Here is a 17,917-nt window from a genome sequence, read left to right as displayed (position 1 = left end):
TCGTCTCGCCAATCCTGCATCTGACATCTGAAGGGCTGCAGGCTATGGTCTAATCCCTTGTCTCTTTCTTGAACCCCACTCTACCCCAGCCGGTCGCACGATCAAAAAAGTTCTTCAGCATACTACCTGCGCGCGTTGGTGAAATCCAATCAAGATGTCTGCGGAGGTCGAATCTGCCCCCCTTCACGGGGATGTCCAAGGTGAAGATTCGCCCAACGGCCTAAACGGAGACAACGTGTCAGAGGATGACGGAGATCTCTTCGGCGACGATGACGATGAGGAGCAGGACCGAGGCCACAGCGAGTATGGCGATCTCACCATTCCCTCACGCACATCTACTGACTTTGAAAAGCTCACATCGAAGACTCGATGACTCCGACCTTGACTCCGGCGACGATGACGGCCGAACAGACCGGGTCGCGGCCACCGTGGAGGATCATGAAGAAATGTATGAAGAGCAGAAACAATTGAAGCTCCTAGACGTGGACATGGTTAGAATTAAGCCCCCCGGGGGAGAAGAGGTATGCAGCACCATTCCACACCCGTTCTCGCATCGTCATCAACTGACTGTCGGCTCCAGCTCCACCTGCTCAACATGCCACCCTTCCTGGGCATCAAACACCGCAACTTTGTCCCTGCAACCTACGAACCTCCCAAACAACCCCACGACGGGCGCGATCCAGAAGTCGATCCGACGGCCAAATTTTCCCCATTCTCCACTGCAGCAAGCACGATTTTCTGGCGTCGCGACCCCAAGACCCCGGACCTCTTACAATCAAACTCGCGCATCGTTCGCTGGTCCGATGGAAGCCTGACACTACAGATTGCTTCGTCGCCAAAGGACCATTACCGTATCTCTACCACGGCTTTGAGACAGGGCTGGCCTAAGAAGCCAGGTTCGTCTCAGGCGGATTACGACGCGAACAAGGACTCGCACAACTACCTGGCTGCGCCGCATGCGACGGCTGGAGTGGACCTACAGATAATAGCCCCCTTCGATGCCTCGATGAAGATCCAACCAACGGGCGACCTGGCGGACGAATCGGTATTGAAATTGCAACAATCGCTCGCCGCGGCAACGCAGATGCACGACCCGCTGTCCAGCCTCCGACAAGTCAAAGAAGACCCGGAGCTTGCCAAGAAAGCGGCCGAGATGTTCGAGAAGGAGCGGACACGGGCAAGCCGCAAACGCGAGGCCGCCGAGGACCGGCTGCTGATGCGGAAGGACCGCGTGCTAGGTCGCGCGGGACTTGGCCGTCTTGGCGGAGCAGGACTCAGCGTGGCTGGACTAGAAGACGACGATGGCATGCCTCTAGCACGTGGGAAGAAGAGCAGCAACGCCCGCCGCCGCCGAGGAAACCGGCGCGGCGACATCTACTCGGACGACGAGGACGAGGACACGCCGCGCGGCCGGGGGCGTGAAGACGAGTACGATCGCGAAGACGACTTCTTGGCCGCCAGCGACGAAGAGCCCGAGATCTACGAGGACGGAAATGAGGAGGAGGCCGAGGCCGAGGAGGACGACGACCCGGACGTGGATGACTTGGAGATTGAAGGGCGTGAGACGGTGATTGAAAACCGCACACGTGGCGGAAACGAGCGTGACGGTCGAGAAACCCTGAAGGACCGCGACCGGCCGAGAGAGAGAGGATCTACGCCGAAACGCGCTGCCAGCGATGACGGAGGCGTCGATGATGCCGAGCCCGTCGCCGCGGGCTCGCCGCAAGCTCGGAAGAAGAGGCGGGTCATTGATGATGACGAGGATGAGGAGTGAGAGATTAGCCCCTTAGCCCCCCCCATCTTGTCATAACACCTACCTTGGGTAGCCAACGCCTCTCGACATACATTGTCATTGTCTTGGAGCCTTTCAGCCGACAGCTCTGCAACACCGGCCGGTACACAGACGACGGATGGACAGTGGGTGTCATGTATGTGGCCGAGCACGACAGAGCACGACAGAGCACGACAGAACACGACAGAATGCAGACCTCTGCTTCACAGTGCATGGCAGTGCATGGCAATGTACTCCGTAGCGAGAACAGAACGGGAACGAGGGCGGCGGCGGCGACGACGACTCAGGGAGAAGAAAAGCGCCTGCGCCGATATTGATATCCAAGTTGACCTGACCCATCGTCCCGATCTCTCGAGTCTAGAGTCTAGAGACTGGAGTCGGGAGTACGTACCGAGAACTCCGTAACGTTAGTTATACAGAAACAATCTCTGTGATGGGGATTAAACATTGACTCTCGTCCTCCCGATTGCTACACCCTCTGCTTCGTACAAATTCAAGTGTGGTACCAAACGGAGAACAAGGCTTAGGGGCCCTTAACAGGCATGCAGCCGTACACATAATACCAAGACAAGCAACTTGGACACTCGAATGTCGTCTAAACTGTCTGTCTCTGTTGATTCTTTCCTTTATTCTTATTCTACTGGTATCAATGTCACCGCTACTATGTGCCACTCGACCTTCATTCTTTTCCATCGTTCCATCTTACACCAAAGGTCGCAAAGTACTCCGTACATGGCACCAGTACACAGACCCCCTTTTTCTGCTCTAAACCGGAGCGAGTCTGCTGGCGCCCAATTGGCATGTCATTCATCTCATCGGTCCCAGGATCTGGAACCATGACATTAACCCCGACAAGCAGTTCAAGTGTCATTTCAACGTGCTTCATCTTCTCCAGGATTCCTAACTAAGCAAGTTCTTCAAGCTTGGACTGGCACTTGCTCCTGGTCCATCTCTCCGGTCATCTCGAAATGATGGTGCACCAGCCGGAGTGAGTGGTCTTTGGTGGGGACTCTCTGGCACAGGCCGTGCTCCGAACCTAGGTGTCCCCGTCATCTCCACGCTTGCTTGCCTTGACTGTGGCCGTCCCGTCTGCTCAGATGCTGCTTGAGCAATCTGAGCCAGAGTCTGGGCAGACGGGGATAGTCGAACCACCCCTGGCGCAGGAAGCGGAGGAGGGGCCTGTGGCTGAGTAGCAAGTCCGGGACCGTATTTTCTGGCCGCGGAAGCGTGTGGTGCTGCAAATCCGTTGACAGGAGAACCCTGAGGAGGTTGACGAGGAGGTTCGGGAGGAAATGGTCGGGACAATATAGAAGGAACCTGGTGCCTCTCAGGAGCAATAACCCCATACCGAGAAGGGGATGGAGGAGGCCGAACTGATTGTGGGGGGGTGGATGATGTTGGAAGATGGTGATGGTGCGTGTTAAGTGCATAAGGGGGTGGAGGAGAATGCTGAGATAGAGGACCTGTCGCGGGTGCCAGGGGCGGAGGTGGAGGGGGAGCACTGACGAACGGCGACGGCTGCGACGGTCGGCTGTAGGGAGGTTGGTATTCAGGTGGGGGAGCCGGTTGGTACAGTGACGGTTGCCCGTAAGGTCCAGGCACGGACGGGGGAGACGGATGGCGTACCGGTCGCATGCCGGGAGACGACCATTGAGGAGGAGCGGAAGTAGTAGGCGGCCAAGGTGGGTGGTGAGAGACCGAGACCGGCGGCCCCAGGGGATGAGAATGCGTATGTGACTGCGGTGTTGCCTCCACTGAAGGTCGACGAATGGGAGGAAAGCCTGTCGGGGGCGGAGGAAGTGGCTGGTAGGTGAACGGTTCCGGCGTAGGGTCTGCTGGTGGTGGATATGGAAACGGCTCTGGAGCTGGCTCTGAAGGGACTTTCTCACGAAGCTTGACTTGCGATGGGGACGACGGCGGTGTTCGCTTCAGAACGTGGCACTTATGGCATTGATACATGATTTTGTTGCTGGTGTCGATGAGTGCTCCGAGAGTGTTGCTTGCGGCAGGTTCTGCTTTGACAATGCCGTTGGTCATCACGGTGTCGCGTGCACTGTCAACTGCGGCATACTCGCTGGAGTGATCTGGGTGCGTTCCATTCGCAGCCGGTAACGACGCTCCAGCTTGACCAAGAGGCCACCAGCGGGGACTGGCATCCACGAGACAAGTACAGCATTTTCGCGAGACGTTGGTCTTTTTGGTCGCCGTTACAGCAGACCTTGACTCGACGTTGGCATCCTCCGGCTCTCGGGGCGATTCTGCTGCTGGAGACGATCTGAGGCTGGAACCTCCTGTGCGATCCACGTGTCCAGTGGTGCCATTGGTGCCGTTGATGGTGGGATTGGGTCTTTGCGGCTGGACTACAGGTGTGGCACTCAGCAAGTTCGCGGTGAACTGTGCAGCTCGCCTCACGGTCCCTGTGTTTGAAGTGTCCACCTGCTTATAGGTGCGAGCAAACAACTGCATCGCATTCAGCCCCGTCTCTGTTGGTTCGAGCATGTTGTGGACGAAAGTCGGTGGAAGATGGGTCGGGCACCAAATCCCGGCAGTCACGACGCCAACCTCGCCTTGAAGCTTCATCACGTTTACCGAGTCTCGGCGACTGCTCTTGACCGGCGCGACATCGAAGCCAAAGACGTAGTCTGCTTGATGGGCACAGCCGACGTGGAAGTAGGCGTTGCAGTTGGACTGGTGGCATTTGACTGTAGGGTATCCCGTTTGATTGCAGATCTTGCAAGGAGGCTCGAATCTTTCAGGCGGGATAAACCCAACACCTTCCGCATCGTCCAGCAATTCCGAGTTGCCAAACTTGATTTCCTTGGTCCAGAGGGCACATGTAATGTGAACCCAGTTGTTCCACGCCGTTCTCTTGAGCGCCTCGCGGGGATTGACCGGCCGCCCGGCCGCCTCTTGCTCCATGCGCCATCGACGACTAGCCTCTTGGATGATTTCCTTTTCAATGCGTTCTTTTTCGCGATCTCGATCCGTTTTCCTTTTGTGCGACGGCTTCAAGGGCTCCATCAGCTCTTGAGCAGTGAACTTGACTGGACACAGGACGCATTCATAAGTCGTCGACACCTGAAGGTTGTGGTCGTTTCTGCACATGTCACAGAACCAGGGCTTGGTGTTCGTCTTTGCTCCCACTCCGTAACATGACCCATGGACATGCAGGCGGCAGTCGCGACACTTCAGCAGTTCTTGCCCGGGAACTTCAATGACGCGGCATACCGCACAAGGATGAACCTTGACCTTCGGAGGATCTGGTTCGATCGGCGGAGGCTCCTGTGGTTTCTCGACCACCTTCTTCTTCTCCGGAACAACAACATCTGGAGTTCCTTGTGCTCCGTCTCGGTCCGTTTTGCTCTTCTTCTTCGGTGGCTCATCAGGTTGAATGATGTTTTGCGGCACTTCCATCCCAGCTTTGTTGACCTCATCCACAGCTCGCGGAGGAATAGGATCTCCCGACATCTGATGTGCTTCCAGAATCAGACGCAACAGCTCTTCGTCAACTTTTCGTTTGGCCGCCCGACTACCCGACGATGCGATTTTCTTGGACACTTCTTCGATGTCCTCGTACTGTACCGCATACTTCCGCCACAGGTAGGCACACCTTCCACACAATGCCAATGTAAGCCACTGACTCTTGTCTTTGCTATTCTTTGCAGCCTGGTCTTTGGGCACAAGGGTGCCCGGAGCCGTGCCCGGCGCCCGACGCCATTGACGCGAGTGGTAAGTACTGCAGAATTTGCATACAAATCCCCGTTTCTTTTGTGCCGCTTTCTCCTCGTCAAATGCGGAATCGTCCTTGTCATCGGCGACATCGTCCAACAGCTTCGGTATATTTCCGTCCTTGTCGGCTCGTTTGGAATCTCTCTTGGAACGTCGCCCTTCGTAGTTGCCCCAGATTTGTCGTCCTCTCTCGGTTTTCTTCCACATGTAGTAGAAACGGACAATCCGCCACTCCTTCACGCTCGTTCCCACATGACGCGAGACCGCATGGAGCTCACTTCCGTATTTTGCGACCCCTTCTTCGAACCGCTTGATCTCCTCTCTGTTGAGGTCGGGTTGCTTCAGGTCGCTTCTCAGGGATAGCCCCTTCATAGCCTCCAATGCTTTCTCAACATTGTACTCGTTTTCCTGCAGCTTTTCGATCGCTTTCGTGAGAAAATCCACCGACGAGTCCAGTAAATTGTACTGAGCCGCAATCGGCTTGACCCTCCGCATGTAGTCGTCCACCAGTTGGTCCGCATTTCCGGGCCTCACGGAGTCATCGCCGCCTCTTTCCGAGAGCTGTGATGGTTCCGGCATCTTGAAGAGCAGTTGAGCAGTATGCTCCTTTTTGCCTTTAATCTCCACTGGTTCATCATGCCCCCGAGAAATGTAACCCACGGGCTCATCCACTACCCATTTTGGACGTTTGAGGCGCTGGTCCTTGTCCGTATCGGTGCCGGCATCTTTGGGTGGCTTGCCACCCTTCTGGCTATGGGTGGGTTTGAGGTATTTGCGCTTGATCTCGGCGGGTTTGACCAATTCCACCGGCCGGCCGTGCCAGACGTTGACATTCGCCTGATGGCGCGGGCCTAATCTCGAGCTGGCACGAGGATAGATCCGATCATCGTAGTCCAGGGCATCTTCTGCGCGGGCGTGGATACCTAAATATCTCCAGGGCCAGAGGTTTGCTTGCGCAACCTGTGCCGGAGTAGGTGGTGGATTCGGTTCTGGGACGACACTACTGTCGCGGGTCTCCAGATCCTTGGGCCGGGGGTCGTCCTCATCCTCGTCCAGCACATCGTCATCGTCGAGAGCCCCGATTTCCGAACCAGCAGGCGTGCTGCGACCATCCATTTTCATCTCTTGTGCTCGGCTGCAGGCTGCGCAAGCCCACGCGAATCCTCGTGCAGGCTTCTTCAACAGCGGAGGCCTCACACATTGCATGTGGTAGGTCCTTTTGCACACGGCGCAGTCCACCGAGTCCTGATTGCTAGCGAATTGCTCGCATTTGGTGCATTTCTTGCTTTCGCTGGTCAATTCCCGACCCCGCCCAATCTCGACCAGAACGAACTTCCATCGTTGGTCAAGGACCGTCTTCACATGCTGGGGGACATTGACCACTCTGTGGGTGGGAATCACCTCGTAGTATCGGTGCATATATCGATCGTAAAGCTTGTCAAACCAGAACGAATCCGGCTTACTTCGATACTGGTCCATATTGGAGATTTCGGACAGATGATGGATGTTGCATTTGCCGCGGAGCGAAGTCAGGGGACAAGTATCGGAATGCATCGAGGCGAAGACGACGCGCGTATCCTGAACCCGGCGTAGAATGTCCTTGGGCCGATAGTACCAGTTGACCCGCATCGCGTCAATGGGCGCGTCAGGGTCGTTTTTGGCATGCAAGAATTCCATGATCCGCGCGAGGTAGTAGGGTTCGCCTGGGGGCTCGCAAACCAAGTATACGTGATCTAGAAGCAAGTTAGATGTTGATCAAAACAGGGCGCCGTCAGGTCAAAGACAGCACATACCATTTGCTTGTACAATGGTGCCATCGTCGGCAACCAGTTGCTTCTTCTCGTTGAGCCGGTACCCGCACTTGGAGAAGCTCATCATATTCGTCTCGACATAGCCTTTGAAAGGCGCAGATGCCGACTGTCTGGAGCGCGAGCTACTGCCCATATTTGAGTGCCCTGTAACAGTATGGTGGCTCCCGGGTTGTTTCCGCTTCTTCGAAGGAGCCGGAGCGCTGGCTGGTAAGGGAGTAGACGGGCGGGCCGTGGGAGCAGTCTCGGGCGTTTGTTGGGTGTTGGAAGGGTTGACGGTTGCGAACCCTGAAGATGTGGCCTGGTGCTCGCTGTTCGCCGCTGACGCCCTCTTGCTGGAGCGACTGGCTTTGGGGATAGGTTCCAACTCTATATCCAGCTCCTTGTCCTCTGCATAATTGATACGGGCACCCCCAGTGCGATTTCTCGAACGAGTTCCATAGGGGCCGGCGTTGGACCCATCGCCGTTCTCGAAAGGTGGATGTTGGGAGGAGGACGAAGCAGTGGCGGTCATGGGTTGGGACTGAGGTGTGTCGAAGGAGAGCGCAGGTTCGGGCGCAGGCGACACGTCCATGCTGCTTGTGAGTACGCTTGGCGGTGCATCTTTCTGGGAGGCCGAAGGTGCATCGGACTGTTCTCTCGACCGGGCATCTGGAACCGCCGCGGCGACATGGAGGGTGTCAAGAGCCGACATGTCGAGTCACGCCGGGTCGAGGCCAGGCAAGGCGTGCGCGGTTGGTGTTAATTCGTCAAAACTTGACTTTATCGCATGGCGACTTCGGATTGGAGGGACAGGTGGCCTGCGCAGAGTTGCGAGGATGCTCGGAAGGTGCTAATGAGCGGATAGAGACGCCGGATGCCAATCTCGGGGGGGGCGAGGATAGATGCTATGTAAATACGGTAGAGGTGGGAAATTGGAGAGGATCGAGTGGCCGGGGAGGACGGTATCGAAGATGGAAGGAAAATGCCCAAGCAATAGGTGGCGGACGGTGGGTGGTATATCAAAGGGCACGCGCCCTAATGGGTATGGGTAGGGTGACCAGTCCGGTGTGTGGGTTAGCGCCTTCGATGGTCGGTGGATAGGCCCGCGTAGCTGGCGTAGACACGCGGTCGGGGCAAGGCACACAGCGATGAGCTGGACGGATGCGGGCTGGGAGGACAGGGAAGACAAATCAACCCAGTTCGCCGGTCGGGGGGCAGCAAACTGAGGGAAGAGGCGAGAGAGAAGAGGAGGAAGGAGGCTGAAGGAGGGAAGGACAAGAAGAGGGAGAGGGAGGGAGGGAGGGAGGAAAAGATGGGGGAGGGACAGAACTCGGCGAGGGAAGAAAATGTGCCAGTTGGTGGTGCCGCTGGTAGGAGTCGGAGGAGTTAATTAACCTGTTAGTCGTCAAGGGCAGGCTAAGGCTAGCAAGCAAGTGGCAGGCGGATGGCGGTACGTATAATAGTTAGTACCTAGGTACGTAGTATATTGTAATATGTGAATTATCCAGGACCAAGGTCCGTCGTCATGGGTCATTGCCGCCCTGACCTTCTTGCACCAGCTCGATCCGGGACGACGCCGGTGAGGACGCAAATGGCCTTCGAGTTGGAGGTCGGATGGGCGATGGACCATTCAACAGCCACAGCGACAGGATCTGTCAAAGTTATCGTGGTTGTGGTTGTGGTCGTGGTCGTGGTCGTAGTAATTAGGGTAGTTCAGTTGGTGCCCATTATTAGTGGGACATATGCATCCGGCATGGCTCCTTAGGCTTAAGGCCTCGCAGTTAAAGAAGTCTCAGTATGCAGTAGGCACCTGAGGACCATTCATTTGCGCTGTGCGGCCACCGCAGTGGGGAAGATCCCCTGCATGGCGGGAAGCGAGCTTGATCCTGCCCGTAACGTTGCCCTTATAACTATGTAGCAGGATGCTAGTGCCTGGGTAGGTACGTCTTGAACCATCCGGGAACCCAGGCGGAAGAAAACAGAGCGCCCTGCAGTGGCAGTGGGTGGCGCTGGCCTGACAAACGTAAGCGTCTCGGATGGAACGGATTCCAGGCGACCTTAAACAATAGCACTACAATGAGCGTCGGAGACAACTGGTCCAAACTTGAAGCAGGCCACAAACATCCATCAATATGCGACATCTTCTTTGGCCCGGTGATTGAGCACCATCCTCGCAGTGTCGCGGCACCCACTGCTCTTGTCTTTCGCACATCATCGTGCCTCGAGGGTGGACGATTGACTCGAGGGTGGCAGCGGCCGTGGTTGATGAAGTGCAGCTGGCAGAGTCTGTGTGCAGGGCCATGTGCCACTAACCAACGGGAGGCATGCTAGATGCTTGAACTAGGCCCAGTCAGGTTAGTGCCATCGGCCCCATTGGGCTCTTTTAGTGCCCGGAGATCTTGGCATCACCTGACCGTGGCTTGCCCACCGCCTGCCCTCTCTAAATTTGACCACATCTCTTTGCCAGCTCCTGTGCTCGCCCCCTCGACAATGCCATCATTTGGCCCTGGAAGCACAAACGGACATTATAGGGCGACTCGGCCGTTCTTTGTGTCCATTTGACAATCATTTCCCAACTGCTTCAGGCCCGGGAGTGTTGGTCGGGCCTCGACGTCTTGATGTCATCTTCAATCCGCCCACTCTGGCCGATCGCCCTTAGGACACAACTCGGCCAAAGGCTCCAGGCACCCTGATCTTCCACCCTTTGTGTCAATAATAATTCGGTTGTCTCAGCTCGCCAATTCGTCATCCCTTTTCTTTCCAGGCCATCCTGCATCCTGCATCCTGTCTTTGCTGCTGGAAGATGCCCACTTTCCATTTGCATGAGGCATCCCTTGTCGTCGGCAATGTCAGAGACTCAACTCTAGCCACAGCCACCATGATCGGGGCCTCGGATAGCATGCCGCTCTTGGGCGACAATCTTTTCCGTCTTTTCGACTGGCTGAAGTGGTACTACTAGTACGACGTGGCAGTAATAGTTTCACGACGACGTCGGGCGGGCTTGGCGGCCTGAGCCTGGCTCTGAGTCCGAGTCTGAGGTGAGCTGCAATTAGGTTTGGGCTATTCCCCTTTGGGCTCGCTTGCTCCAGTCACGTGTCAGTGGCGCCTGCCCTAAAGACCCTGGCCAACTTCTGCTTCTGTGTTTACGCATCATTTTGGGACATCACATGTTACGTGACTCTCCCTCCATTCCCTCCATTCCTTGACCTTTTTCTCGCGCTGGTCGCTCTGGTTTCCCAGAGCGCGTGTCCTTCGAACTTGACTTGTTCCGTGCACCTTTTGATTCAATCAGATAATGATTCGTTCGTGAACCGTCAATGGCGGCGGCGGACTGGTCCCGATCGACCGTGGTCTACGGCCAGCAAAGTACCATCGATTTGGTTCGGAATCAGACTTACAATACCAAGCCTCTAGCAGGATCTAAGCAACCGCGTGAAGAGATCCCTCCAAATCCCATCCGCTTCTCATTGCCACAACCGCCGACGACAGGGCTCAGGCCCTCGATCTATGTACAGACACCCGCTCCACCACGGTTACAGGCTAGCCGTGTTCTCCCCACAAAGAACGTTGACCAAGCTGGCTCCTCATATGAACCTCCCCCAGTCCCATTGCCCCCTCTCCTATCCTCCACCCCGGGCCCTTCGCAAAATCCTTTACTCACCCTTCGACATCCGCTCTATGGCCTTCCGCCCAGACTGGTCGACAACTTGGATAGTCTAGGAGTACATGCAATATACCCATGGCAGTCATCGTGTCTGCTGGGCAAAGGGCTGTTGACTGGAGAGCAGAATCTGGTCTATACTGCGCCCACGGGTGGTGGTAAGTCTCTGGTCGCTGACATTCTCCTGCTCAAGCGGATCATCAACAATCCCGGAAAGAAGGGTATACTAGTTCTTCCGTACGTGGCTCTGGTGCAAGAAAAGCTGAAGTGGCTGCGCTCGCTGGCCGACGGAGTCTCCAGAGATGTTGAGGAGCTGTCGGACGCCGTTCCCTACCCAACTTGGCAGCGACCTACTAGCTTGATCCGCGTCAGCGGTTTCTTCGGCGGCAGCAAGTCCACAGTCAACTGGTCAGACTGTGATGTAGCGGTATGCACAATTGAGAAAGCCAATTCATTGGTAAATGCTGCTATCGAGGATGGCAAGGATTCTGAGCTTGGAGTCCTGGTTCTCGACGAGTTACATATGCTCAATGACGAGAACCGCGGCTATCTCATGGAACTTCTCGCCACGAAATTGATGTCGTTGGACACCCCTGTCCAAATCGTGGGCATGAGCGCCACTCTGCCAAACCCTCAACTCCTGGCTAGGTGGTTGAAGGCCAAATTTTACATTGCCAAATATCGTCCCATCCCCATCGAAGAACATCTGGTGTATGACAACGCCATCTACCCCACGGCCAATGCCAAAGAGTTCTTTCTGACCGCCACTCAACTAACGGCAGGCAACACTGTCTCAACACAACGGCCGCAGCCACTCCGAACAATCACGAGATCTGACCATCGGGACCTCCAAAATCCCATGACCAATGCGGTTGTTGCGCTGGCTGTTGAAACTGCTCTTATGGGTCACGGGGCCCTGGTGTTTTGCAGCAGCCGGTTGGGGGCGGAAAGAATGGCATCACTGATTAGTGATACTTTACCCATCAACGGCCTTGACCAGCAGACCTCCGACCGACGACAAGATCTGCTGGCATCACTACGTGCACTGCCAGGAGGCTTTGAGGCCACCTTTTCCAAAACCGTTCTCTGTGGGGTGGGTTTCCATCATGCGGGATTGACTGTTGAAGAACGAACCTTGGTTGCCGAGGCATATGACACTGGCATACTCAGAGTGATGGTTGCCACGTGTAGTCTTGCAGCAGGGATCAATCTTCCCGCCCGGCGCGTCATATTGAACGGAGCTCGAATGGGCCGCGATCTGGTAGGGCCTGCGATGCTTCGCCAGATGCGGGGGCGGGCTGGCCGCAAGGGAAAAGATGAGGTTGGAGAAACATACTTGTGCTGCCAAAAATCCGACCTCGAGGCGGTGGCAGAATTGCTGGAAGCGGAGATGCCTCCTGTTGAAAGCTGTCTGACCCCAGAGAAAAGAGGGATCAAGAGAGCCCTCCTCGAAGTCATTGGTATTCGAATGGCATCCAGCAGAATTTCGCTGGATCAATATGTCCAGTCATCGTTGCTCTGGCACACAACGGACCATACGATCGTAACCGGGATGGTTGACGAATCGATCAAAGAATTAATTGACAGCGAGCTGATCCAGACCACTGAACATGAACACTGCCTTGAACCGACTAGGCTGGGTATGGCCGTGGTAGCCTCGGGTCTCAGCCCTGAAGATGGGATATTTGTCCATTCCGAATTGTGTCGGGCGCTGGAGTCATTTGTGATGGACGGCGACATGCACATTTTTTATCTCTTCACGCCTGTCCAGACCAGCGGAATGGCTGAAATCTCTTGGCCAACCTTCCGCAATGAGCTCCACTCGCTGGACGAAAGTGGCCTGAGAGCTATCCGACTCATTGGAGTCAATCCGGCGTTGGTCGATCGACTTGGCAATAGTGGCGGTAGCCTAAAAGAGAATACCCCGGACGAAATCCGGCTAGCACGAGTGTACCGGAGAGCATATGCAGCCTTTCAACTGCGCGACCTCTGCAATGAGATTCCTGTGCATGTGATCAGTGTCAAATATTCTGTGCCCCGGGGACACATCCAGACACTGGCCCAGACCTGTCATGGGTTTGCGGCAGGGATGATCAAGTTCTGTGAGAGAATGGGTTGGGGCATGCTGGCTGCGGTGCTGGAGCACATGTTGGATCGGCTCCGGGCGGGAGCCAGGGCTGATTTGCTGGAGATGGCCCAGGTAGCTTTTGTCAAAAGTCGGATGGCGCGCATTTTTTGGGAGAATGGATTCAGGAGTGCGCGGGCTCTTGGAGAAGCCGATCCCCAGACTCTGGTGCCGGTGATGATGCAGGCCCAGGCCAAAAAAACGAGGTTACAGGGGGAAGCTGCGGAAAAATTCAAGCAAAAGCTTCTCGCGAAGGCCGAGATCATTGTCAACAGCGCAAGCAAACTGTGGGAGAGACAGCAGCAAGCGCAATGGGACGAAGAATGAACCTTGGATACTGGCTCTGATCGACCGGGGAACGGCAATCGACGCTGATGCCTTGCCTTGCACCCGCGATCAGGCTGGTCCGAGGGGGGTGGGTTGGACACAGCGCTGGAAATGTCCTGCTCTTTAGGAGCAAGCTAACATAGCCTTTCGATCCGAGCAGGATCATGCTTGTGATGTACTCCGTACAGGAGACCACTTTGGGGAATTCAGAATATATGTATTCCGTACCTATTATCGCAAGTGGAACCCCCAACATTTTTCAAGTTGCCTCATTGCCCAGCATGTCGTGGTCTGTTAATGTAATCTTTGTAGCCGAGATGTACAGAATCTGGTTACGAAGCATGGACGGGGTGACTAGAGGAGAATGGAACTGAGTAAACGGGGCAATTCCGCACTGCGCAAAGGCCAGCGGTGCTGTGATTGGCCCGTGCCGCGTCTCGGTCAGCTTTTCGTAAGCAAGCGGCGTCCAGGAACCAGCGGGCACTCTGCGCTCTGCTGCAGGGAGGGAAGCCAATGATTACGGAGGATGAGATTGATCGGTCATGCTAAGGTAATACTGCGCAGCGTCTCCACCTCGTATCGATAAGCGATTGTCGTGGGAACCAGGACGCAGCCTCAGCCCACCCACAGTCCCAGTCAATGCCTCTACAACCTCGTGGGGCAGATACAAAAGCCTCGAGGCATTCCTCCTCCTTCTTCTCTTTTCTTCCTACTCCGACTCCATCTCCGTCTTCGTCGTCCTCAACTCAAATCCCGCTCCGCTCTCTACAGAGAATCTCCAACACAGCCCTTTCGCAGATAATCAGCCCTCCCTTCACTATGGCTCCCAAGATCGCCATCGTCTACGTACGTTGCTACGCCGTGCTCCAAACCACCACAAGAACAAGATCCTGATTACTGACCTGGCCTTCTCTGAAATAGTACTCGATGTACGGGCACATTGCCCAGCTGGCCCAGGCCGAGAAAAAGGGCATTGAGGAAGCCGGCGGCACCGTGGATCTGTACCAGTATGTTCCTACGAGTCGCAACCCCCATTCGCTGAGAAGCATTTCCTCAAACACTCGACGGCCTTGTCTCGCCTTGGCTCAAAAATGAACGAGAAGAACAAGGAGCTGACGATGGGTTCTTTGTGCGCCGCCTCTAGGATCGCAGAAACCCTGCCCGAAGAAGTGCTGGGCAAGATGCACGCCCCGGGTCCGTCCAAGGAGGTCCCCTTGATCACGCCGGAAATCTTGAAGACGTACGACGCGTTCCTGTTCGGCATCCCCACCCGTTTCGGCACGTACTCTGCGCAATGGAAGACGTTCATCGACCAACTGGGCCAACTATGGTCGACGGGCAGCCTGCACGGCAAGTACTTTGGCGTGTTCATCGGCACCGGCACCCTGGGCGGCGGCCAGGAGTTGACGGCCATCCAGGCCCTGAGCTCATGGATCCACCAGGGCATGATCTACGTGCCGCTGGGCTACGCAACCACCTTCGCCACCCTCGCCGACCTGTCTGAGGCCCGCGGAGGCAGCCCCTGGGGTGCCGGCACCTTTTCCGGCGCCGACGGCAGCAGACAGCCCTCAGCCAAGGAGATCGAGCTCGCCACCGCCCAGGGCAAGTCCTTCTACCAGACCGTGGCAAAGGTCAACTTTGCGTGACTAGATGGCAGTGCCGCTGGAAAGCAGGCTACTGATGCCTCTGCCAAGGACGCGGCGTTGGAGGAGAAGGTAGCAGAACAAAACAAACCGACAAGCGCTCCCACAAGCGCTCCCACACCCGCACCCGCACCCGCAAAGTCAAAGCCAAGTGCCCAGTCTCCCGACGACAAGGAAGAGAGCGGCCCCTGCGGTCTGCCCAAGAAATGTGTCATTCTATGATCTGCTACCGTACTGTGGCATCAAGCCGACGGTCCGTGGACACTGAGAATGGATGGATTGATGCATCATAAATACCACTAAGGCAGCCATCAAAAAAAGGGAAAAAAAAGCAAGAAACCCCTGAAGTGCGGTACCTCAAAATGAATATATATGAAAAATACCATGTCATGTACCTTAGGATCTTACATGAGAGCCCCAATCTTTGATACCTATACATCGAACACACTGCTATTTGTAATATACCGTAGGCAAGGATTCATTTCATGGAAGGAGAAGAGTCAAGCCTCTTCGGAGACAGCATCATCTATACGCCGTCCTAACATGATATTTTGGCTCTTTTTAGCTGTAACTCTGCAGTAGAGTACCTACCGGCCCAGAAAATAGGTAGACGTTAAGGTGGGTGCTACATGAAATAGATGGCGGGTCACAAGGCGTTTCGTTCCTTCACAGTAAGCAAAAACTACTAATAAGTGGTTGTTACTCTAGACAGGCCGTAGATCATATCTAGTACTTTTATAGAGAAAGATATTTACTTGGTAGAGCTGGAAATTTCCTTATACAACCGATATTGTAAACCGTCCTTTCCTCGGTAGCACCGACCTGGAAGCTGGCTCACATCTCCACTTGCGGCGGGTCATCCTCCAGATTGTTTATGAGCAGTCTGGCATGGTCGACCATCTTGAGGCATAAATGCCCATCCGCCGTGTCCTGAGCGCATCGCACGGAGTCTTCCAGCACCATACCCGCCGTGTGTCCGCGAGTCAGGTCCTCCGTCATGCTCGGGGGGAACTCGCCTGATACTGGTTCCATGCCGTGCCTTTGTTTCTGTCGTCGTTCCAGAGCACTGCATAGATCGCAAAGTGTGTACGGAACCCCTGAAGGCATCGATTTGGCCTGGGAGCTTGACCCTGGAGGCGTGGGGACTGGGGCGTCGCCAAAGACGTAGGCTCGCACCAGATTGAATCCGAACAGGCGCCATTGGAGGTCTTCTATGGCGGACATAGACTTGGTATTCGGGTTTGTATGTGGGGCTAAGAACACATCGGCATCTGCATCGGCACCGGCATCAGGGTCCAGCCTTGATGGTGTGTATGATCCGGATGTTTCTTTTGCTCCCGCATCCGTGACAAACCCGTTTCTCAATTCAGTCGCCGTCGCATTCTTGACTCTTTGCCATTGGTCCGCTAGGATGGTTACCAACATGCTGCTCATCATCACGTTCTGCGAGCCCGACTGGAACTTCTGCGGGCAGATATCACAGTAGATTACTCCACGCCCGGTGCGTTGTGCGCCGAGTAGCGTGTGTATTGTCTCGGACGAAACAGGGAAGGCTGTGAGAGTTGACAGCGTGGACAGAGTAAGATACAAGTTTGGGAGACAGGGACAGTCGGGAATCGTGGGCAATTGTGTGAGAGAGCTCGGGTTCGCGTCCAAGCCGAAGCCGTTGGCAGGATATGGTGGCTCAGTCCCATCTACCGGGGAGAAGGGGAAGTTTGTTGAAGAAGATGGTGGAATCTTCTCTTTTGCATGACTGTCTTGCACGATCATGGGTAGCATAGTCATGTCCGAAAAGTCCGGCCACTGAGAAAAGTCGGTCGGGTAGGAGGCGTTTGTTGCAGCTGTCCCTAATGAGTCCGTGTCACCCAGCGGCGTGCGAGGGCCATTGTAGGGCGAAGTGTTATTTAACTCTCTAGCAGCACTCCCGTTCCCGCTTCCGCCGTCTTGAAGAGACTGTGAGAAGGGAGCATTTTGTGCTCTGGCGCGGTACATGTTTGACCGCTTAATGGCTTGAGATATAGGCCCGTTGCAGACATTTTCGAATTGTGTTCTTTCTATGGCGGATACAGGGAGTACTGGGTCGACAGGCTGAGCTGGTTCCCCGGGAGGTCGCGACAGAGAGCGGGTAGGCAGTGGGGTTGACTGCAAGTCATCCTGACTTCCACATTCAGTCGATTGTGCAGAGACAGTGGTATCCGTGAGCTCAGATGTATGGTCAACCTTCTGCTTCTTGCGCGGTCGGCCCATCTGCTTCTGGGCAGAATAGTGACATATCAGGTGTTGCTTGAGGCATCGTTCGCAGCCGCTTGGTGCACCGGAGCACTTCAGCTTTCGTTTCCCTAGAACCAACTGAATGTAAGACGCTCTGTTTCTTCCAAAGTGTGTATCAGCAACCGGGGAGAGACAAACTGCATTCGTCGCAAGCGGCGTGCCTCTTCACCAAAAGGTCGGCGTCGAAGGCTGCGCTGTACGTCGGCACTTCTGACTCGGCAAGATTGGGGGCCCAGTCAGCGGCAGCAAAGATACTGGCTATGGGATATGGGCCGTATGAATTGTAGAAAGCCGTTGCGGTCTCTGCGTATGACATGTCTATCGGCTGAGGGCAAGCAGGTGCTTGCAAGCCCTATGAACCTGGGACTGATCAAGGACCATTGTGAATGCGGAGGAACCATCGGTGAGTGTTAAAGCGTCTATGACTTATTAGGTAACCATAAGTTCAGTGGTGGGGTTGCATTAGCATCGGCGCTACGGCGCTTTTTCTCCGATCCAAAAACTTGAAGTCCAAAAAATTTCCAGCCTGCGCCTTCGAAGATACTCTTTATTTAGAGCTAGACCTGAGTCCCAACCCGA

General features: G+C 55.3%; 5 protein-coding genes across 5 annotated transcripts; 3 read left to right on the top strand and 2 right to left on the bottom strand.

Moving 5' to 3' along the window:
- Positions 1-154: 154 nt before the first annotated feature.
- On the top strand, positions 155-1,774 carry A1O3_03559 (uncharacterized protein; the record flags this gene model as incomplete). The annotated part of the gene is made up of 3 exons (XM_007733695.1): positions 155-303; positions 353-521; positions 581-1,774. The coding sequence occupies 3 exons, from the start codon at positions 155-157 to the stop codon at positions 1,772-1,774; spliced, it is 1,512 nt and encodes a 503-aa protein (XP_007731885.1).
- A 918-nt stretch (positions 1,775-2,692) lies between these two features.
- On the bottom strand, positions 2,693-8,023 carry A1O3_03558 (uncharacterized protein; the record flags this gene model as incomplete). Its single annotated transcript, XM_007733694.1, has 2 exons — positions 2,693-7,254; positions 7,315-8,023. 2 exons carry the CDS (start codon positions 8,021-8,023, stop codon positions 2,693-2,695), a joined length of 5,271 nt encoding a protein of 1,756 aa, XP_007731884.1.
- A 2,605-nt stretch (positions 8,024-10,628) lies between these two features.
- On the top strand, positions 10,629-13,424 carry A1O3_03557 (DNA polymerase theta subunit; the record flags this gene model as incomplete). Its single annotated transcript, XM_007733693.1, has 1 exon — positions 10,629-13,424. The coding sequence occupies one exon, from the start codon at positions 10,629-10,631 to the stop codon at positions 13,422-13,424; it is 2,796 nt and encodes a 931-aa protein (XP_007731883.1).
- An 819-nt stretch (positions 13,425-14,243) lies between these two features.
- On the top strand, positions 14,244-15,070 carry A1O3_03556 (minor allergen Cla h 7; the record flags this gene model as incomplete). The annotated part of the gene is made up of 3 exons (XM_007733692.1): positions 14,244-14,270; positions 14,346-14,431; positions 14,569-15,070. The coding sequence occupies 3 exons, from the start codon at positions 14,244-14,246 to the stop codon at positions 15,068-15,070; spliced, it is 615 nt and encodes a 204-aa protein (XP_007731882.1).
- Positions 15,071-15,901: 831 nt separating this feature from the next.
- A1O3_03555 (uncharacterized protein) lies at positions 15,902-17,654 on the bottom strand (the record flags this gene model as incomplete). Its single annotated transcript, XM_007733691.1, has 2 exons — positions 15,902-17,406; positions 17,477-17,654. The coding sequence occupies 2 exons, from the start codon at positions 17,652-17,654 to the stop codon at positions 15,902-15,904; spliced, it is 1,683 nt and encodes a 560-aa protein (XP_007731881.1).
- Between the last annotated feature and the right edge of the window lie 263 nt (positions 17,655-17,917).

Source organism: Capronia epimyces (assembly GCF_000585565.1).
Source record: "Capronia epimyces CBS 606.96 chromosome Unknown aczIQ-supercont1.3, whole genome shotgun sequence".
Taxonomy (NCBI): domain Eukaryota; kingdom Fungi; phylum Ascomycota; class Eurotiomycetes; order Chaetothyriales; family Herpotrichiellaceae; genus Capronia; species Capronia epimyces.
This window is presented reverse-complemented; position numbering and strand designations above follow the sequence as displayed.